The sequence below is a fragment of the Trichomonas vaginalis genome, chromosome IV (genome assembly GCF_026262505.1).
Source record: "Trichomonas vaginalis G3 chromosome IV, whole genome shotgun sequence".
Lineage (NCBI taxonomy): Eukaryota > Parabasalia > Trichomonadida > Trichomonadidae > Trichomonas > Trichomonas vaginalis.
The window spans coordinates 11,340,424-11,362,497 of NC_067206.1; the positions used below are offsets into that span (position 1 = coordinate 11,340,424).

The window sequence follows — 22,074 nt, forward strand, 5'->3', positions numbered from 1 at the left end:
TTCGTTGTTTGAGGTAAATTGATGAATATTAAAAAAAAAAAAAAAAAAAAAAAAAAAAGGCAGTGGGGCTTCCAGGCACTTCGTGCCTTCTAGCCCCGAAGATGTTTAGAATATGAGAGAGGTCCTATAAACCGGAGAAAGTGTCATATAAACATCTGTCATTTTACTCAGAATTTTATACAGAATTCGGCAAAAATATATTTTAGGGTAGAAGGGTATATCTAACCTCTTTTCTAACCTCATTTCTAACCTCTTGAATTTTCATGAATTTTCATGAAATTTACACCAAAAATAATGTTTAGGTGAAGAGGTGAGATTTCACCTGTTTTTTCACCTAATTTTTCACCCTCTTGAATTTTCATGAAATTTACACCAAAAATATATTTTAGGTGAAGAGGTGAGATTTCACCTGTTTTTTCACCTAATTTTTCACCCTCTTGAATTTTCATGAAATTTACACCAAAATATACTACTAGGGTCATTTACGAAGAAATCTCAACAAAGTCTTTACGAAGAAGTCTTAACAAAGTCTTTACGAAGAAGTCTTAACAAAGTCTTTACGAAGAAATTCATGAAAATTCAAGAGGTGAGAAATGAGGTGAAAAAAGAGGTGAAATCTCACCTCTTCACCTAAAATATATTTTTGGTCATTTACGAAGAAGTCTTAACAAAGTCTTTACGAAGAAGTCTTGACAAAGTCTTTACGAAGAAGTCTTAACAAAGTCTTTACGAAGAAGTCACAACAAAACATCTGTCAAAAGCCGCTTTTCTGTCACTTTTCAGGAAAAAACATTTTTATTATATATATAAAATGAATTTTACAAAACCACCGTTACCCTTCTTTGGAAATAAGAGTAGATGTAAAGATATTCTATTGAGAGAACTTAAGAAACTACCGAATGGTCTAACATTTGTAGATTTGTTCGGTGGAAGTTTCTATATATCTCATTTGTGCCATACTGTATTTCCTGACTCAAAGATTATATGCAATGACTTCGACAACTATATGAACCGTCTCAAACATATACCAGACACAAACAAAATATTGAAAGAGTTAAAAGAAAAGATACCTATAGGTAAGATGGAACGTATACCATTAGATAAGAAAAATACTGTCAGAGAGGTTTTGAAAAAAGCAGAGTATATTGACTGGGATAGTATATCTTCTAGACTATTGTATAGTGGTTCTATAAGAGTTCATGACATTGAAACACTTATGTCAAAAGTTTTATATCTTAACTATACAAAGGTTTTTAAAGAGAACATAGAAAAATATACTGAGGGTATAGAGTTTGTGAGATGTCATTGGACAGATTTGTATGAAAAATATAAAGACAAGGAAAATGTTTTCTTTATAGTGGACCCGCCGTTCTATAACACATGGGATTTTCAATACCAAGTAGACTGGACTTTGAGAGACTCTTTAGAAACTTTAGACGTTTTACATAACTGTCCATGCTTTTACTTTACATCCGATAAAAGTGGTTTGGAAAGTGTCATGAGATGGTTAGAGGACATACATGACTATGATTTTAGATACGATAAGATAGAATATGAGAGAGGTCCTATAAACTGGAGAAAGTGTCATAACAAAGAAATTTTACTAGTAAGTAAATGTGGTTTGAAATAGGACTACTTGTTTTAGGTTTTTTCCATTGTGTCATTTACTTATTTGACGTGGCAGAAAGATATAGAGAATATGAAGATGAACCAATACCAGCAAATGTTCAGCATATGTACTCGTAAGAGATATTTTTATCTAATATTAAATGGACGCACAGAACTTAGCGAATGCACAGCAACCTGGACAACCAAACCCAGAGAATATTCCAAATGAAGTTAGAATACAAACTGCAATGGCAAACTATGGTCAAGTGCCAACAGATGTACAAATGCAAACTGCCATGTCAAATGACGCTGCGTTAGGTTTGCCACCATGGTATGCAAATATGAGATGGAAAGAGTTTTATACAAACCCCGAAGTGGGATATAAACAACTCTATGCAGATGACGCGAACACAGGAGTTGACCCAGAGTATGTTTTCTACCAGAGGAGAAATAGAATGTATGAGCTCCAGTTAAAGAATGCTATGGAACTCAGAAGGAAACGTAAGAGACTAGGTGGACATTAGATTTTTACATATAGTAAAATGGGTTTCTTTGGAAGAATAGGAAACTTCTTTCGAAATGTTGGAAGAGGTATATGGAATGGAATAAAATCTGTCGGAAGAGGAATTTGGAACGGAGTCAAAAATATTGGCAAAAGAGTAGGTCAGTTCGTTGGTATTATACCTAAAGACCCTGAACCAGAAGAGCAAGCTCCTGTTATACAACAGCCTGAACCTGCACCACAGTCTAGTTGGCAACCAAATCCAACACCTCAACCGTATTAAAAAATCATATTTTTACCGTTCGATAGTAGTTGTATATGAAACTAAGTTCTAAGTAAAACGCGTGGTATAATGGAATTATTCTCTTTCTTCCATCTGTAGTAAACCATACTTGAAAGTCTGAAATACTTCCACTTGGTGGTTCGTATAGCTTTGTAGGTTTTTCGTAAAAGTCATTTGCCAAGCATAAAAAAGAGTTTTGTGCACCAGAAAATGAAGCATGAACTATAATAGCGTCAGAGTCGAAAACATTTTCATATGTTCCATTAGGGTTTGAGACTTCATAATAGTCCGGGTGTACTGGATACCATGCAGGCTGATTTAACATCCTCAAAAATCTATGCCATGCCAAGTTGTTATATTTTGTAGAAATATAAACGTTTTCTCCAAGGTCTTCTATTTTATTGAATTTAACAGTTGCATTTTTCCTGTCATATAAAATATCGAGATGGTACTCTCCTTCGTCAATGTTGTACTGTTTTGCATATTCGAGATAGATATCGTTTATTTTTTCTTGAAAAGCTTGAAGAGTTGTTTCTAAGTTTACAAGCAAATTCACTTGTAAAAGTTTTCCCTGTTCAAATTTCTCATACGTACGTTTTTCTTTGTTATAGTATCGAACTTCAAAAGCGACCGTAAATGGGAAACCATGTATGGCTTCTGAAATGAATTTCATTCTACGAAAGCCAATAGCTTTTGTGACGGATGGGTCTCTTAACCATCTTAGTGGGTAGTCAAAACGATAGCCTTCATGCTTTACGGTCTCTGTCTCAAACTTTTGACCGACATTCGTAAAAAGTTCATCTAATGGTTTAGTTGTAGCAACTCTTGAATTTCTTTTTCTATTGAAAGCATATTTTATCTAGAATAAAAATGTCGAAAGAAACAGCGTCTATGAGAGAAATACAACACAACCGACAACTCATTTTGCAAGCTCTAAATAAGAACACAACAAACTTTTCAAACTATTCTAAGATATCTGAGTCATTGAAAGAAGGAAACTTAAAACTGACGATAAACCCATTGACAGACGAGTTTCTGTTTCAAGACAGTAAGAACCATACTGTTTGTATAAATCCAACAAAAGGAACTTTAAACGAGAAACCTATAAATGAACTTCTTTTGAAAGCAGATGTTGACAACAAAGCTGACAAAGAGTATGTCATTGAAAAAGTTCAAGAAGAACATGACAGAGCAGATGCAACATATGCAACGAAAGAACATACTCATCCTGAACTAGCGGACAAAACATATGTTGACAATAAAATGTCAAGTGAAGTGACAAGAGCTGAAAACGAATATTCTAAAAAGACTCATATACATACCATTGCAAATATTACAAACTTACAAGAAACCTTAAACAGGAAAAGTGACGTTGGACATACACATTCTATATCTGAAATAACAGACTTAAACGTTAGCCTTGAAAAGAAAGCTGACAAAACATATGTCAACAGTGAGTTAGAGGAGAAGGTAGATAGGGGTTGTATGGCTAGTGCGTTAGTGAAGAAGGCAGATAAGGAATATGTGGATGAAAAAGACAATGAAATTAAAGAAAGGGTTGAATGGTATAATGAACGGACATCGAAGATTTTAGAAGGTAAAGCCAATACAGGTGGGTTTCAGGATGTTTAGACCTTAAAGCGGATAAGAACCATACACATACCATTGCAAATATTACAAACTTACAAGAAACCTTAAACAGGAAAAGTGACGTTGGACATACACACGATTTCTTCGCAACTGTTGGTATAGAAAATATTGAAGGAACGGTTGAAGGAGCTGGTGGGGATGTATTAGATTGAAACCTCCTAACTTTCCACAAGGTTTAACATCGGAAGAAGACATAACAACGATGAGATACATTAGATGTAGAAATGTCTATGTCATGGAGGATGAAAAAAAAGTTAAATTCACTGCTCAAGATTTATATGATAAAAAAGCTGACAAAACAGAGCTTCAAACATTAAAGACAGAAATACTTCAAACATTATATCCTATAGGCTCTATTTATACGTCAATGAACTCTACCAGACCAGAAGTAGTACTTGGTCTCGGAACTTGGACTCAAATAGTCGACAGGTTTTTGTATTGTGCAAACTCTTCAAAGGAAACAGGCGGAAGTAAAACGATTTCAGGTGAAAACCTACCTGCACACAGTCACTACGTAGATTTAAGTACATCTCAAGCAGGTTGGCATAAGCATAAATTTTGGGATTGGCACGCCTTGAAAAAAGGTAAAGGATATGATGTTAAAGACGACGTTCAGTTTGCTATAAATTGTTACTGGAGTGACACTCAGGGAGATGGAAACCATACACATCGCGTTACAGGATATACACAAACAACGGGACAAAGTAAAGACTACATGCCACCTTACATGACAGTTTACGCATGGTATAGAATTGCTTAGTCGTCATTTTCAACTTCTTTAGCATATTCGTCAGGAGTTGTCTTATATTTGTTAGGAACTGTCTTTGAAAGTATACCACCTTGAACTTTGACAAGTTTGAAACGAGGTCTGACAATAGTCGTTTTATCTTCTGCTTGCAGTCTGTACATTTTGCCATGTTTGCCTAAAACTTCATAATATTCTCTTGTATACTTTCTTCTATTTTTACGAACACGAACGTGAGTACCTGTCGAGTTCCCATTGTTGTCATAGTCAATAGTATTTTCATATGGGTCGCGTTTAGGTATTTCTATTTTTACTTTGTCACCTTTCTTAAGTTTGAAGCCTGGCATTCTTTCTTGTTATCCTTTTGACTAAACTATTAAATATATAGTCTTTCTCTAAGTCGGGTTGTTTTTCATTTCTTCGGGGGAGTGGTTTCCCAAACCTTTTTGTTTACGGGTATTGTAAATATTTAAAACTTGTCTCATCTTTGCCATGGAGAAATGTCTATACTTGTCGTCATATGACATTTCATTACCTCACCACCTTGTGGTTGGTTTAAGTCTCTTAAGATTTTTATACAACTGTCAATGACACCAAGAGCAGAATGGTTTTGGTCGACAATGAAATATTGGTTTACATTTTTTGAACGCAGATAGTTTTTATATCGTCTGATTTGAAAGAACTTTCACAGTCAGATGTCAGTTTTGTTGGATGGTATTTGTCAACGAATATTGTCAAAGCAGTTTTCACATCTAAAATATTTTTGGACCATAATGGTATGGCTTCACAGTATCTTGTGTTTTGACCGACAAATATTAGCCAGTATGGAGGTCCATCTTCTCTATACCTCGGAATGTTTTCCAAGATATCCATAAACCAAGCATTTGGTGTTGAACTAAAGATTTTTACCATGAGTGCTTTCTTTGTTGCTTTAGAAACATAGGGGTCCTTGTTTGGATTCGTCATTTTTTACCCATAAGAAATGGGTTTATTTGGCGCATTAGCAGGAGTTGCATCCAGATTTTTGCCCGCAGTGGGAACAATAGCCAGAGGTGTATTTGGAGTTGGAAGGAAGATTTTGAGTACATTAGGTATACTTAAAGAGAAAGCACAACCTATTATACAAACCGTACAGAAAGGTTGGGATGTAGCACGAGATGCAGCAAATCTTATTCCAAATCCTGAAACAAGAGGAAAAGTTCAAGGATGGATGGACAATGTTTAGACAAGCAGGAAACTATTATAACAAAGCAAATGACTACTATAACCAAGCAGGGCACTACATGGACCAAGGTGAAAGATTCTTTAACAGAGGATATAACCATGCACAACAGTGGGTAAACAACAACCAACCTCAACCGCCTCAAACGTGGGGAATGTAAATTTTTTTACTGAGATGAAATGAACAATACAGCATTGAGACAAATGGGCTCAAGATGGATTTGTCGACTTCCAGCAGTTACACAACGTGTTTGTCAAGTTCTTCCTATACCTCAGGAAGTTTTAGACCGACTTAAAAAACCTAAACAACCAGTTGAAAACAAAACAAACTAAAATTTTTTACTGAGATGAAATGACCGAAGAAGTTGAAACGGTAGATTTGACACCACAAACAAAAAGTTCAGAACCATTGTCAAAACCTGTCAAAGAACTTACAGATGAAGAGAAAAATTCAATAATAGAAAGTGCCAGGTCTGGAAATACAAACCCTAACTACAAAGTCACTTTTCATAGAAATGGAACGGCTAGTATCTCAAAAAAGAAACAGACTCTCACAAATAAAATATTGAAGTCTGAAGGAGCTTTCGAGACAACAGATGGAAAAGTTTACTTCACTGACCAACAGTTCATTATAGAACATCTCATTGACTTAGAGTCGAAATATTCTAAACTTTACAACAAACACAAAAAGTTGAAAGGAAAACAAAAACAAATGGCATATGATATTTATGAAGATGTTGACGACACAACTGTTCCTGCAGGTGAGGTAAAGTCAGAGGAACCAAAAAGTGACGAAAAACCAATAGAAGAAGAAAAACCAAAAACTGAAGATAAACCAAAACCAAAGGTTAGTTTCAATACTAAACCAAGTCAACCTTCATTAGCTGGTATGGGTTGGCGTCAAAGGCTTTTGGTAGCAGGTGGTTACGTAAAGTAAAGAAAAAAACATTTTTTTATTTTTATAAAAATGCCCCCATATAGAATGGATAGAAAGTCTGCTAGAATAAAAGCAGAGTTACAAAGATATGGTTGGAGAGTTTCGAAGAATTTTAAATATAGGAAGGGAAGACCCATAAAAGTCTATGACAAATTGTCTGGTCTTCGCTACGAAATGGACTTGGAAACAGCACGCGCAAATTATCCAAACAGACTAGAGAGGTTAGAAGAAGAACGTCTTATGGACATGCCTTTCGATGTTAGTGAACCTCAAGTTGAAGGACACGACGGCTTTGCCAGATTCTACTGGAAACATGACGAACAATTGCATCCTTTGAGAAGGAAAAAAGGAAAAGGTGAAGACGCACATGCTCCCATGGAAAGAACAAGATATGCATATGAAAAGTATCGCGAAGTTAGAAGTCAAATTACATCTGGTCGAACCTTTACAGTAAACTTTGACGAAGGAAAGAACAAAGAAGGCTTCATGGGAGTACTTGCTGCCATTCAAGACGGAAATAAGAAAGGATACAATCTCAGACTAACCGTAACAGATTTAGATGGTCATATATACTATGCACATGGCAATGTCACAACAGCTGCAATGCTTCTTGACGCTTTCAAGACTACAAAGAGAGAACAAATGGTTGACTCCGACTCAGACATTTTGAATGCAATTGAAGGAATTGCAAGTGTCAAGTTCGAATGGTACCAACCTAACCCTCAAGCAGTCAGACAACATGCTGGATACTTCCCGTTCATAAATAAGTCTGACATTGACTTGACAAGGTATGGAATTTACAATTCAATTGAAACAATTGTCAATGAACCTTGCATTCTTACATGTCTCAGGAACTCTGGTCTTGTTACAGATGAGAAGATGAAGTATCTTGAGTCATGTGTGAAGACAAGGTACATTCTCAGAGGTCAATTGGCAAAAATTGCACCGTTGGCAAATGTCAATATCCGAGTCAACATACCTACAGCTAAAGGTTCTTCACATGACGACTATGTTGTTGAGTTCAATTTACCATGGTTGAAGATTGCAATTGTCCACAACCACTTCATGTTGAACGAAAGTCTTACAAACCCATTGTTCGGAAAAGGCAAGTGCAACATTGTCAGAGCTGTAAACATTCTTTTCGAGAAAGGTTTGTTGGAACCAATTCCAGATGACAAGCTGACAGAAAGTTTTGTACCAAAAGACGAAACAAACTTTTCATTGTTAGCAAGACCAAAAGTTGTTCCAGACAAAGTTCTAGTACAAAAGAAGTACACAATTCCAAAAGGAGTTGGATTGTTCGGATACCAACCTGAACCAGAAGAACTTCCAATGAGGTTGCAAGAACTTCAAGATGCTATAAACAAACTTCCATTGAGACATCCAATTGACGTCAAATTGTATTGGAGAGCATCTGAGTTAGGTCAGAAGGTTTTATATGAAACAGGTTGCTTCGACGATGTTTATGAGATAACAGGAGAAGTTTCTCAGAAGATAAGAGACTCACTTGAATTTCCAAAAACTGGTCCGATTGGATGCGATAAGTTCGACTCATACGAAAAAATATACTATGTCGACCTTAACGCTGCGTACATGAGGTTCGTCCAATATATCCCGACTGGAATTCCAAACGAAGATGGTGAGTTCCCAGGAAGGAACTATACAGTTGGAAAAGTCATACAACAACTGTATGATATTAGGAAAGCTTCAAACCCCAAACTTGCAATGACATTAAAATTGCTTATGAATTCGACATGGGGTATTCCATTAAAAAACCTCAAGAGATGAAGAGTAAACATTATGAGAAGGTCGACAACTTTGTTGAAAGGTTTTCTCCTTTTGTTTTGAAATACGAATTTACCGAAGGTGAAAGTGGCTTAGTAACCACATTAAAACCTATTGTCGAACATTGGTCTTACCCTCAGTTCGCAAAAGCAGTCCTTGACAACTACAACAAATTCTTCTCCGAAGTCAAATCGAAAGTGAAGGTTTACTATGAGAACATCGACGCACTCATGACGAACGAAGAAGGCTATAACAAACTCATTGAAATGGGTTTAGTTGGTGAGAAAATGGGCTGTTTTAAGCTAGACAAGGTATTTTCCGAAGTTCATGTTCTCTCCAAGCGTAAGTACTGGGGTGTACTTGAAGACGGCACAGAAATAAAACATTGCATGAAATAGTAAAACATTGCATGAAGTAAAAACATTTTTTTAAAACAGTATATTTTTACATATATTAAATGTTTCAGGTTGAAAAACAAAGAACAAAAGTAGCAGATACAAAACCGTTAGACTATATCTTCACAAATGCCGGTAGGACTATATCAGATGAAGAAATTTCATCCGGTGCTTACAGGTTTGACTTTCCAATTCGTTGGCTTCAAAGTCCTTCAGATGCAAAGGCAATAGGATTTAGAAGAGTTTTGTTTTCAAAAAGAACTAACGCTTTTATGTTCGCAGTATATTTTCATGGGCAGTATAGAGGTGATGATGGTCTAATAGACAAATTTGACGAAATGAGAATCTTTACAGTTCGTTCAGACGAAAACCTTGAGAAGACTCTAAATGACTTTCAAACTCAAATGAACAAATATTATTGGGAATTGCAAGAAAAATACGACTCTCTACTAAACGGAACTTACTATCTGAAACTAGAATATGACAAGATGAACTCCACAGTTTCATTTCAAAGGATTGAAAATAACCCTCGAAGAAGTACACAGTTTTTATTTTGGGAAGTAGACAAACGTTCTTGGGCACAATTTCTTCGGTTACTAAACCAGAACGAACCATTACCACCTGACGGTCCGTTTAAATTTATACGCCCACCAACAGATTTGACAGTTTATAGAAATGTGTTTGACCCTCAAAATGTCATGTGTCATGCAAGTTTCAGTTCAAGCAACAACAGTTTTCTATGTATCGGTAAGGACTTTTATGACTTTGCTTCTAAATTCTACGAACCACCTAGTAACAGTTTCTCTGACTTTCAAGTCTGGTTCACAACAAATGGTGTGCAGCATATTATTCCATTATACTACGACTTTTATCTCGAATTGTCTTTCATATACAACTACGGAAAAGTGCTGAAAAAGTATTGAAAAATATATTTTAGGGTAGAAGGGTATATCTAACCTGTTTTCTAACCTGTTTTCTACCCTCTTGAATTTTCATGAATTTTGTGCTGAATTCGACAAAAATGAGTTTTTGGTTGAAAGAATACGGTGGAGCCAAAAGTGGCTCGACCTCAAAACAAGCATTTTGTGAAGAATATACCAACCCGCGGAATTCCGCGGGTTGCTTTTTATACAAAGTTCAACAGGTGAATTTTCATGAATTTCCTTAAGATAGAAAAAAAGTGAGTTAAAATGAGATGTTTACTGAAGGTGTCACCATGTCACTCGGTCATTTTAACTTCTCTGAAAAAGTGTGACAACATGACATTTTGACAACAACACAGGAAATAGATTTCATCGTATATTTTTTGTTAAGACTTCATCGTATATGTTTTGTCGAGACTTCATCGTATATGTTTTGTCGAGATTTTTATCGTTGTGGTCCGACGGTTAAGCCACAAACGAATGTCCGACGTCCCACCAAAAAATATTTTTTATTTTTATTGTAAGAACAGAAATGTCAGTCGAAGCAAAAACGTTCACGAACAAATCTAATGGCGAAACATTCACAAAAGGCACTTACAACGGTATTGAAGTCTTACGTAGAGACAAGGATGGTTATATAAATGCAACAAAGATGTGTCAGCAGTTTAGGAAGACTTTAGAAGGTTGTTGGAAAATAAGTCCTGGGAAGAGTATTTATACGGCATTTTGTGAAGAATATACCAACCGCCGGAATTCCGACGGTTGCTTTTTATACAAGGTTCATGCAGGAATTCCTGATGAAATCAAACAGGTTAGAGGAACGTATGTAGACCCAAGACTCGTAAACTATATAGCAATGTGGGCTTCTCCAAAATATTGCATAGCAGTTGGAAAAATTCTGGACTCCATAGACAAGAAAGTTCATGAGAAGTTAGATGAAGAAGAACTTGAAGATACAGTAGAGAATGCAAAACCTTTGTTTGAAGAAGAAGTTAGAAAAATGCATGAAAAACAAATAGAACATGAACGTGAGATATGTTCTGGTTATAGAGACTCTCCATACGAACTAGACCAATGGGAACAAGAAGATTTAAAGAGAGAATTTAGAGAATATGAACTCGCTAAGATAGCATTAGAAGCTGCAGAAAAGAAGTTAAAAGCTTGGGGTTGTTTTGTACAAAAATATTGTGAGTAAATGAACCATTTTGTTGCTGAATTCAGCAAAAATATATTTTAGGGTAGAAGGGTATATCTACCCCGTTTTCTACCCTCTTTTCTACCCTCTTGAATTTTCATGAATTTCCTTAAGATAGAAATAAAGTTGGTTTTTTTAAAAAAATATTTTTTTATTTTTATTGTAAGAACATGTTAGCAACAACTTCACCAAACTCGTTAGTCATGAACCCAACTTCAATGTTAGTAGAAATGAAAAGCTTCATTCCTTCTTCATATACTTTCGAAACAGAAATCCAGAAGATAAAGCAAGAACTTCTCCAAGGAGATTTAGACTGTAGTGCAAAAGATGAAACAAATGAAGAATATCTTTATGAAATGCAGGATATTATTGACCATCTACCTAAACTTCCTGAAATACAGCAACAAAAGCTCACTATTCCAGAATTCGATGAAATAGAAGTGAAACCAACTGACTCAGTAGAAATAAAGAAGTTCATACGTAAGGTAAACTATGAGTTTCTTGGATTTCATTGCAACCACAAAGTCATGGACAAAGATTGCGATATGGTATATAAGAACATCTCTGACATATATAAATCTGAAGAATTTAAGACCTACGACAACTTTGTTTCGTTAGTTGCAAAATGTGTATGGCAGATAAGAGATAAAGATAGAAGAGGTAAGATATGGAACGAACAGATAAAACCAGCAACTTTTGAGTTAAAGAAAACCATTGACGCCTTAGTCATACTAGCAGGTAAGGTTTCAGAATATAACGCAAAAATGAACCCACAATGTTCTAAATGTAAAGCAGCAATGAGGAAATATAACTACTCCGTCAAAGAGATAGAACGTATGCGAAACGACTATGCTGACTTAAAGAAAGAAGTAGAGAAACCAGCAGAAGATAAAATGGACATGTTAGAATTTCTGAACAAAAACTATCCAACTGCTGACGATTTCCTTCTATCTGACGTCAAGATGAAATATAAAGATACATTCAATATTGTTAAAACATTCGATGTACTGACAGAAGAAATAGAAGCTACAAAACTGTTTAGAATTTCACGAATTCACAATGTTTACCATGTAAAACGCTTATAAAATAACTGGGGTAGAAATGAGGGTAGAAAACGGGGTAGATATACCCTTCTACCCTAAAATATATTTTTGCTGAAAAAAATGACCAAATTTCATTATATAACTGTATTTTTTTGACGAAGAGAACTTTTGACTTCGTAAAAAACTCTATGAATATATATCTTTTATACAAAATTCAAGAGGGTAGAAATGAGGGTAGAAAAAACGGGTAGATATACCCTTCTACCCTAAAAATATTTTTGCTGAAAAAAATGACAAATTTCATGAATTTCCTTAAGATAGAAATAAAAAGCTAGTTTTTTTAAAATATTTTTTTTTATTTTGTATGTAAGAACAGGAAATGTCAAACACTAGTGTTGAAACAGTTAGAAAGATAGACAATGACACCAAAATGGTTAGAATTGGTGATTTAAACGTAAGATACTCAAAGAAAGAATACAACAAATATTCTTTGTCAGACATTTAACACTATCTGAAGGAAAGAAAGCACACGACTGGGTTAAAAAATGCTTCAACTCAGAAAATTTTGACAAGAAATCCTGAGCTTATGATATCGGTAAGATTCTATGGAACAAGAACATTATCTCATCGACAAAAGTCTTATACCAGTAGTTTTGTTCTGGATTGACCAGTTGTTGGATATAATTTCATAACATATGGTTCATTCATACTGAACGTTGCAGTGAAGGCTTACTTTATATCGTTCAGAAACCAAAGGACTTCAATACAAAGAGATATAAGATAGGAAGAACATATAATATAACTCAAAGATATGACAGTACAGTCAATAGAGTTAAGGTTGTGTTTGTTAACGATATGAGAGCTGCTGAAACAGAAACTACTCGAAAAGTTTGAGAAAATGTATGGTGCTCCCACGAAAGGTAAAGAAACGTTGAAGTAGATGAGAAGATAGTGCTATAAAATTATTTGACGAAGTTGCTGAAAAATACATGTAAAGCGTTTATTTTTGGTCTTTGTGAAAGTCAAAATAACGCTAATTTTATTTTTTTTTATTTTTTTATTTTGTATGTAAAGACAGATATGTCAACAACCGAGAACACAACAACAGTTATAGTCCATGAAGCTATAAATGAAGAATATGAGTACATACAGTATAACAAACAGTTTACGTCTCATTCGTTCTGTCAAAGACGATATGTACCAAATGCAAAGTATTTTGACAGCATGTTTTGCTCCAGATACTAAGAAACCACAAGACTGGTTTAGGAACCAAAGCACACAAGAACTTTTGAGCGAAGCACAGCGAGACATACTTTTTCTGAAAACAGTGAAGAACAGCGACTACGAGAAAAATCTTACTCGCCAAACTCTATGAAACAGTGAAGAACAGCGAGTAAGTAAAAAACCCCAGTCGCCAAAACTCTATGAAATCGTGAAAAATTGCCAAACGGTTTGAGAGGATATTATGTACATAGACTTCTTGTAAATGCGTGTTGCAATGTGGGCTTCACCTCGTTACGCTTGGAATATTTACAGACTTCTTGACGAAATTCATAGACAAGAACGTGAAGAGATGGAAAACAAGCTTGAAGCAAAAGACAAAAGCCTTCAGAAAAGAATACCACGTTCGTACCAAAGGAAAGGAAAAGAACTATAAGTATATGATTTACACTGAAGAGATGGAAAATGAAGAAGACAGAGATATGGTTATGTTGCATTTAGTCAGAAGAAACAACACAAAAGCTTTTAGACCTTGCTAAGATTTACAAATCTGACAGAATATTGGTTCTATCGCGAAAACTTACCGATTTCAATGACACCAAATGAAGATGTTAAACAGATAGTTCAAGATACGTTACCTCAAACACACTATGATATTAAAGGTTGTACAATACTTACCTTCAAAGAAGATTTGCCATTGTTAAAGGAAAAATAACAGAGTATTTGACAACTTCAAACAAGCAGAGTAAATGAACCATTTATTTTTACGCTTGACTTCAGATGGCTCAGGTAGCTCTATAAGGTAAATTGTCTTGTCAAATCCTTCTGGCATTCCAAGTTCTTCCTTCCGACATTCCGAGTCCTTCCATCCGACATTCCGAGTCCTTCCTTCCGACAAGAAAAAAATTTCCGACAACTGGAAAAAAATTTCCCGACAACTGGAAAAAATTTTCCAGTTGTCCGTCCGTAAACCATTCAAATTTTCGAAAATTGAGAACTTTTTTCCCGACAACTGGAAAAATTTTTCCCGACAACTGGAAAAAAATTTCCCGACAACTGGAAAAAATTTTTCCGACAACTGGAAAAGTTCTTCTTCCGACAGGACACAAACGAATGTCCGACGTACCACCAACCGACAGCCCAAAGCCAGAAGAACCGACAGCCCCAGCACCACAACAGACTAAGACCAAAACACTTACATTTTTACGCTTGACTTTTACAATTTGAACTTTGTTCGCGTAGATGTGAATTCTGAAAGAAGTATGAGGGTCTTGTATGACTTTGTACTTCTCCCATAGTTCATGTCTGTCAAACTTACCTGCCATGGACTCTTTCATAAGTTCCATGAAATCGTCTTCGGACAATCCAGGGAAAAGTATGATATCAGTAAGTATTCTTTTAACATCCTTACTTAAACTCTTTGCTGTCTGTACACAAATGACAACTGAGATGTTAAAGTGTCTGAGCTTCTTAAGAATTCGACACATATCTTGTTCTCTGTTCTTTAACAAAGGATGAGAAGCAAAGTCATCTAAGATAAGAAGACACCTATGAGGGTATGTCTTCCAATCGTAAGATTGCAATTTCTTTCGAAATGTATTCTATCTCTTTCTGTTTGTTTCTGAAGTGTTTCTTCTCTAATATTCTCTGCATTTCCTCATTTGGGTCTTTAAACTTAGAATACATACTCATTTATAGCATTGTACTTCAAAACTCTTCTTTGTACTTCTTTATTCCAATCCAACAACTCAGAGTCTTTTTATACATACTAACTTAGACTTTTTATAATATCTTTGAACGAATTGACGGTTTGGTCAAATTGACCAGAAGTACTACAAATGACTACTAACTCATAGAATGGGTTCTTCTCATCTAGTTCTTGTTGTTGTGCAGCCATTTTAAGATAAGTGAAAGTCTTACCCGACCCAGGCGGTGCGATTAGACCTGTTATACCATTCTGAGCAAATAAGAACTTGTCATGTATAGGCTTTATCTGAGCATTTTCTAACTTCCTCTTGTTCTTGTTTAAAACATTCTCAAATTTCTTGTCAATGTCAGCAAACTTTTTTTCTAACATATTTTTAGAAAAATTAAAATTTTATCTTTTAGAAAATGTCTAGCGATTTCGCTATCTATATTCGAGACAAACTTTTTGACAGCAAAACATCTGTCGACCATAAAATCTTACATAGTGTAAACAAGAAAGGTGAATTTGTTCTAAAGTTCTGTTTCTGGGAATATGACAAGAACCATAAAACATTAAGCAGAGAAGTCTTAAAATTTGTCAATGACAGACTTGTTGACAGAGATGACGCCTCTTGGAGAGATGAAGTCCAACAAAAGTTCTTAGAATGCAAAGAAGACACATGCGCTGTTCTTGAAGATGAAATAGGAAACAGAATAGAAGAGCTATTAAAGGACAAAGAACTTTTACATAAATATGGTTCTGAGAAATTTGACATAACTCCACCAGAAAAGAAGAAGAAAGAGAGAAGAAAGAAAAGAAAGTAGAAGAAGAGAAGAAAGAGCCAGAGCCAGAGCCAGAGAAAAAGAAATTTGACATGTAAAAAAAATTTTATTTTTAGAACATTTCTGGGTCAATGTCAATGTTCTCTTCCTCTTTAGGAGCAAACACTGGCTTAGACTCTAAAATCTTTTTACCCAATTTACCTTGAACTTCAACTATCTTAGACTCATAATATTCATAGTCGTCTGCTTTCTTTGGTTCATAAGGTATAACAAGTTTGTATGCTTTGCCTTCTTTAAGGTTTGAAAACCTTCTGTCAAAATTTTCTTGACTGCTAACAAACCTTCTATGTCTAAGTCTTCAAATTTCGCACCATTTTTAGTCACAATAGCAAACTTAACTGGTTCGATGTTCCAAACTTTGTCAAATGTAGACTTTTCAAAATGGTAGAAGTAAACATTCAAATAAGCGAATGGGTCTAGTTCTTCTTTGACTTCTGTCATGTACTTGTTGACTGAAATATATTTCGTCATCTTTTCTATCGGATAAAAAAATATTTTTTTTAAATTTACTCAGAAAAATTTTTCTTTGTATATACGCCGTTCTGTATGTCTAAAAGATTTTTGACATTTGCCAAGAATGTTCGTTTAGACGCTGCCATATAACCATACTCTTGACAATACTGTTTATATGAATCGTACAATGACCTTTCATCTAAACACTCAAAGTTAGTCTCATCTATAAACAGTTCATATACACTCTTGTTTGCTTCTAACAATGTTTGTCTCTCTTCGGTATATGGAATTTGTCTTGGATTGAACTTAGAAATATCTAATGTCATGAAATATGAGAACAAGTGGTTGTAAAAGTTAGGTGTCAAAGTTTCTGCTAAGTCGTCAAAATATTCTGTATCTTGCATATGAGCTTCTGACGTTCTGACAACTACATATCTTCTGTCAGAACTTTCTAACTTCATCGGAACGGCGTTGTTTGAAACCATGATGAAATTTGCAACATTTTCACAAACTCTTTGGTCTTTATATTTTCTTTCAACAACTCCAACTTTGTCTGTTATAAGACTCTTCAAAGCATCTGAGTTCAAAACTTTTGTTGTATCTATACTTTGAAGTTCGTTACATACTATAGTTTCATATTCTCTATTGAAGAGTTAAATTTACCGCAGATGTTTCTAAGTTTGTCATATTCGGATTCGAATAGCCCTCTAACAGTTTGCATAAGATATCTGTAAAGAAAGTGTTCTTACCAGTTCCTTGTTTTCCAATTATAATGAGAGCAGTTTCATTTTTAGCACTTGGATGTTGTAAGATGTTTGCAAACCAACATAAGATATACTCATAGACTCTTTCGTTTCCATTGCATATAATTTCTTTTGACATGGTCTAACCAAGCTTCTATAATATTTTCTTTCCATTCTACTTGTTCGTATTATATCCAGTGAAGATAGAATAGAAGTTTGGAGAAGGTGTATAAAACTTTATACCACGAACTGAAAAATCTTCTAACTTTGACAATAAGATATCCCAAGCATCTAACATCTTCATGCCAACTTGTACAACTTTTATTTTCTTAAGTTTCTGTTTACATTCTTGTTCTGAAACTATTGTTGCTCTTGGTTTGTTAAAGACAACATCCCATTCTTTCATAACATAACATTCTGGGGCAGAGTCAACATAAATGACTAAACGTTTCAAATTCTCGACTGCTTTGTTATAGTCTCGAAATGGACACATATTTCTGAATGCTTGGAAGTCATAAAAATCTGAAACATCTATTCTGTACATTTTTATAAAAATAAAAAAAAATATTTTTTTTATTCTTGACTTTGTTCTTGAGCTATTTGTTGCATTTGTTGTTCTTGAGCTATTTGTTGTTGAAGTTGTTCTTGTAATACAATACTTTCACCAGTTGCATCTTCCAATTCGAAACTTTCTGCCGTCATTGACAAATACATAGGACATAAAAGTTTTACAGGAACAAAGTTTGCGTCAACTAAGGTTAAGTTTATGTTTGCTAAAGTGTTTGAGTTTACTAAAGCTGAAAACTCTGCATTCGAATGAACAATAGGCAAACCAGCAGAGAAAGTGTTGTTTTATACGCATAAGTATCTTTTGGTCATAGTAGTTTCTGTCGACATTCGAATAACACTTTGAACCTAAGTTTGAAACAATATATAAAATAGGTGTACTTAAAGTCAATGGAACAGACATTCCTTGTATGACACCTTTTCCTGTTATAGGAAACTGTTGGTAGTAAAAACCAGATATAAGTTTTGTATTATAGCTCATATTGTTTATAGTAAACTCAGTCGACATCCAAACATAATGAAACCTGCTCTAGTTGCAGCACATGTTACACTCGTCCTTAAAGTATTAAATAAGTCAACAAAACCTGTTGGTGGTATATCTGAGTAAGTATCTTCAAAGGAGTATTTTTACCATTCACAACAATAAAATCTTTCTGGTGTCAAAAGAGCAAAAACAGGCTTTAGTCGTCATTGTGTTTAAAGTTAGTTTACAATATCGTCCTTGAGGACTTTGTAAGTTTGTTGTTATAGAATTATATTGACTCAGGGTTTTTTAGTCGTAATAGTATAAACCACTATGTCTTCTGCCATTTTACTTAGCAAATAAATTTTAATGAAATGTTGTGGTCGTCAAATATTTTTATAACGTCTGGGAAACTATATTTTAAGTTCAACGTTTCACCTCCTTTCATAAACGTATATCTTGTCAATGACATTATATGAAACACCACAGCAACTAATGTCGGGTTCTATTTCTTTTGATGTTTATATCGTCTGCCTCTGTCAAAAGTTTCAATAGTTCTTTCAAAATTTCATGAGGTGCGATGACATATGAGTTCACTTTTACAGGGTTGTGTTCGACCAAGTTTAACATTATACCTAAAGCTGACAAATCTTCTCCTGAGTTTTAAGTTTGTCTTTAAGTTGTTGGTAGTCGTTTCGAATATCTGCAACAGAACTTAAGTCTCTGCTAACTTCAGGATATGTTGGTTGTTCTTTTACAGGAACAATTGTTATACCATCTTCGTCTTCGTATGGTTTCCCCACTTCAACATCTCTTTCTTTGACATTGACAACAACACTTGACTGTTTGTTTGAGTTGGTGAATTTAACTTCACATCTGCCACCGCCATTAAACCTTTTGAAACACTCACGCTTCTATTTTTCGGAAATGACATTTTACTTAGAATAAAAGATGGACGTATTCGAGTATCTCTTCGAATTGAAGCAGAACAAAGTTTACACACACAAACAATACAAATACATTGACAGAATAGTTCTTTACACAAACAATGGAAAATGTTATAGAATAGCAGTCTTTGCTGAACCTAAATATTTTCATAAAGCAAAAGAAAGTTGGTATAACCGAGATGGTGAAAGTTCTTGACGTGACAAAGATATAACAACAAAACTTACAAGATATTTCTAAAGGTAAGTTTATAATACAATTTTATGTCAAAACTGGCGTACTGTCAATATTTGACGGAGAGAAGTCAGTTCAAGAACAACTTACTGACCTGCTGCCAAAATCTGCTCGATGGAAGCTGTCGTTATGCCAATCTGAGGAGCCCCAGCAGGTTTCATCGAACGAATCTTCAAAAGAGCATCTTCCGTGAAAAGTGCTATTGGTTTTGTAAACTTCTTTGCTTTCAATTCATCTGGACCGTCTCTGTCACCAGTATATTGTATTTGTACAGTACCAACAGTTGAAATACCACCCATAAAGTCTTTCTGAGTCAGCAAATGGAATGCCAAGCCAAAAGTTTGAACGGTCTCCATTTGTATATTGAGTTTTTTGACCTCCTGTATGAGTCCATACTTTCACATATGGCATAATAGAACTTTGCATTTCAGGGTTAATGGTTGTTGTGAAGTTGTTGTTAAAGTTCATAGCATCTAATGTCAAGTTGTATGACCTCATATCCTCAACTGTAGAATATTCTTCTCTTGGATAATATTTGCCATCTATGTTTATATGATATTTAATACAGGGTTGTAGAAACAAGAATAGTCATTTATAGTTCGTCTGAACAGTACAAACATAGTATCTGCATGTTTCATTGCAGTTGTTAAAGCAATATCTGTTCTTGCACCTGGGTCAGCACTTTGGTTTCCAACTTCACCTGCAAAGTCTTTGACAGATATTTGGTGTATAGGGAACATAAGTGGAACTGCCAATATATTTGGCAGCTAAAGCATTTGAAATATCTGGGTCCAACATATAGACTGCAAGTCTGCTTTCTATCTCTTGCATTCAAATTTTTCGCATGTGAACTTAACTGGGTCCCAAGCAGTTCCAGCAGCATTGAAATAATAGTTTACTTCAGTGTTGAGGTTTGAAAACAAAGTCTAAGTCAACTTTTGTCTTTGCAAAAGTCGGCGAATGACGTTTTATTTGTTCCCGTTACGTCTGTAAGAGTGAATGCGGTCTTGTGTGTTTGGTGCAATGACTAAGTTATTTTTGCTTGAGTAAGTTCAATAGAAATTTTTCCTGCCCAGTTTGGCAAGTATCTTAAAAACCTGAAGATGAGGAAAGATGACAAAGGAACTCTAAGTTTCAGTTTTACTTTAGTGGCAGCAGTTCCATCTGAACCAGAAAGGTTAACATAAACTCCTGGAACGTTAGGGTCAAGTCTTCTTATTTTCTCAATAGTTGCATACTGGTCTGTTTGTTCTCTCGCTTGTGGTTGTACTGAGTTTCTCAAAGCGAACCATTCATAGTTTGCCCATGTTACTGTTTGAACTAAGTCAGAGTTAGAATATATCTTATATCCCATGAAAACTTCTGGAGCATATTGGTATCCGACATAGAAAATTCCATTGCAACCTTTCTTGTCAGACAACTTTGGCAGAAGGTTTTATTTCAATGTCTTGTTCCACGTATAAGAATGAGTTGTCAATAGAAATAATATGAAACCTGTCGCAAGCAATATCTACTGTTGTTGAAGAACCTTCTCCAAACTCACCTACATTTCCATAAGAAACAGCAGTTGTATATTCGTAAGTTCCAGGAACTATTTCTGACCTTCTAATGGCATTGTCGCATTCGTTATACCATTCGAAACATTTCCATTCATGGCATCCAAAACTGTTGGCGTTATATTCTGAGCGGCGTACATTTCATATGAGTAAAAATATAGAATAGTTGGATTTATATGTCATAATAGAACCCACGTGGACCAAGCTTTACTTTCTTCCTGACTGAGTTTTTAACTCTTCTTTTTCCTTCATTGCCCTCTGCTTGAAGTTGTTGCATCTTTGCATTATGTTCATCTAGTATGTTGCAAATTTCCCATGTCCTTTTTGCCTTTTGGCTCTGGTCGCCCATCTCAGGTAACCTATATCCTAGAAAGAGTTTGTCATAGTCTGTATTTGAGTCTTTGCGTATTGTTTGCATGACTCTTTCCTGAGTTTCTGGTTCAAGCTCTTCAAACAGTGCCTGTCCATATGGAATATGCTCGTTTCCAAATATATGTTTTTGTAGCCATTCTGGTTTTCTTTCCATGTTACCAACAATATCTTTTGTGAATGGGAAAGCTTTTACCCAATCTTTCAGTCTTGCGTCGTTTATTTCTGTAGTTGGTTTTATTTTGTCAAGGAACATGTTTTTCAATACTAACATTTCATTTGGTACTGTCCATTTGAGTTTTCTTAAATATTCATCCCTTCTCAGTTCATTGTCTGCAAAGTAAGTTTTTATGACATTTTGTAAACTTTCATTTGCAAGGTCATGTACAATAGGTTCTCTTCCTTCGCTCTCCCTAACTTTCTTTCTAAACTCTTCACCAAATATACCATCTCTATGGTTCTGTGTAGTTCTTTGAGATAAATGTTCTAGAACGTCAGGTGTTATATTTCCATCAGCCATGTTCATTTCATACTGGTCCAAAATATCTGCATGTTTCATATCTTTCAATGGCATTAAAGCCGCGCTTAAAATACCAGCTATATCTGGTTCACCATTGACTTCCATTGCGTCTACAACTTCTTGGAATTGAGGTTGTAAGTTTATGAACCACCTATCTGGATTAGCTTTATGACCCCATCTCATTGTA

At 35.0% G+C, this 22,074-nt stretch overlaps 9 protein-coding genes and 3 pseudogenes across 12 annotated transcripts, besides 1 other annotated feature; 9 read left to right on the forward strand and 3 right to left on the reverse strand.

The window, feature by feature from the left end:
* Positions 1–811: 811 nt before the first annotated feature.
* TVAGG3_0071460 (phage tail repeat-like family) lies at positions 812–1,630 on the forward strand (the record flags this gene model as incomplete). Its single annotated transcript, XM_051221731.1, has 1 exon — positions 812–1,630. One exon carries the CDS (start codon positions 812–814, stop codon positions 1,628–1,630), a length of 819 nt encoding a protein of 272 aa, XP_051106717.1.
* A 139-nt stretch (positions 1,631–1,769) lies between these two features.
* On the forward strand, positions 1,770–2,132 carry TVAGG3_0071470 (uncharacterized protein; the record flags this gene model as incomplete). Its single annotated transcript, XM_051221732.1, has 1 exon — positions 1,770–2,132. One exon carries the CDS (start codon positions 1,770–1,772, stop codon positions 2,130–2,132), a length of 363 nt encoding a protein of 120 aa, XP_051106718.1.
* Positions 2,133–2,150: 18 nt separating this feature from the next.
* Positions 2,151–2,393, forward strand: TVAGG3_0071480 (serine threonine-protein phosphatase family; the record flags this gene model as incomplete). Its single annotated transcript, XM_051221733.1, has 1 exon — positions 2,151–2,393. One exon carries the CDS (start codon positions 2,151–2,153, stop codon positions 2,391–2,393), a length of 243 nt encoding a protein of 80 aa, XP_051106719.1.
* Positions 2,394–2,397: 4 nt separating this feature from the next.
* On the reverse strand, positions 2,398–3,066 carry TVAGG3_0071490 (uncharacterized protein; the record flags this gene model as incomplete). The annotated part of the gene is made up of 1 exon (XM_051221734.1): positions 2,398–3,066. One exon carries the CDS (start codon positions 3,064–3,066, stop codon positions 2,398–2,400), a length of 669 nt encoding a protein of 222 aa, XP_051106720.1.
* Positions 3,067–3,698: 632 nt separating this feature from the next.
* Positions 3,699–21,084: a mobile genetic element.
* TVAGG3_0071510 (uncharacterized protein) lies at positions 6,992–7,844 on the forward strand (the record flags this gene model as incomplete). Its single annotated transcript, XM_051221735.1, has 1 exon — positions 6,992–7,844. A coding segment is annotated over one exon (853 nt), but the record flags the coding sequence as incomplete, so codon positions are not given.
* On the forward strand, positions 8,216–9,132 carry TVAGG3_0071520 (annotated as a pseudogene). The gene has a single exon. A coding segment is annotated over exon 1 (917 nt).
* TVAGG3_0071530 (uncharacterized protein) lies at positions 9,241–9,357 on the forward strand (the record flags this gene model as incomplete). Its single annotated transcript, XM_051221736.1, has 1 exon — positions 9,241–9,357. A coding segment is annotated over one exon (117 nt), but the record flags the coding sequence as incomplete, so codon positions are not given.
* Positions 10,906–11,244, forward strand: TVAGG3_0071540 (uncharacterized protein; the record flags this gene model as incomplete). The annotated part of the gene is made up of 1 exon (XM_051221737.1): positions 10,906–11,244. One exon carries the CDS (start codon positions 10,906–10,908, stop codon positions 11,242–11,244), a length of 339 nt encoding a protein of 112 aa, XP_051106723.1.
* TVAGG3_0071550 (organellar and viral DNA polymerase type B) lies at positions 11,415–12,145 on the forward strand (the record flags this gene model as incomplete). The annotated part of the gene is made up of 1 exon (XM_051221738.1): positions 11,415–12,145. A coding segment is annotated over one exon (731 nt), but the record flags the coding sequence as incomplete, so codon positions are not given.
* On the forward strand, positions 15,795–16,075 carry TVAGG3_0071560 (annotated as a pseudogene). The gene has a single exon. A coding segment is annotated over exon 1 (281 nt).
* On the reverse strand, positions 16,090–16,508 carry TVAGG3_0071570 (annotated as a pseudogene). The gene has a single exon. A coding segment is annotated over exon 1 (419 nt).
* An 86-nt stretch (positions 21,085–21,170) lies between the features above and the next one.
* TVAGG3_0071580 (protein of unknown function, DUF4106 family) lies at positions 21,171–21,992 on the reverse strand (the record flags this gene model as incomplete). The annotated part of the gene is made up of 1 exon (XM_051221739.1): positions 21,171–21,992. One exon carries the CDS (start codon positions 21,990–21,992, stop codon positions 21,171–21,173), a length of 822 nt encoding a protein of 273 aa, XP_051106725.1.
* Between the last annotated feature and the right edge of the window lie 82 nt (positions 21,993–22,074).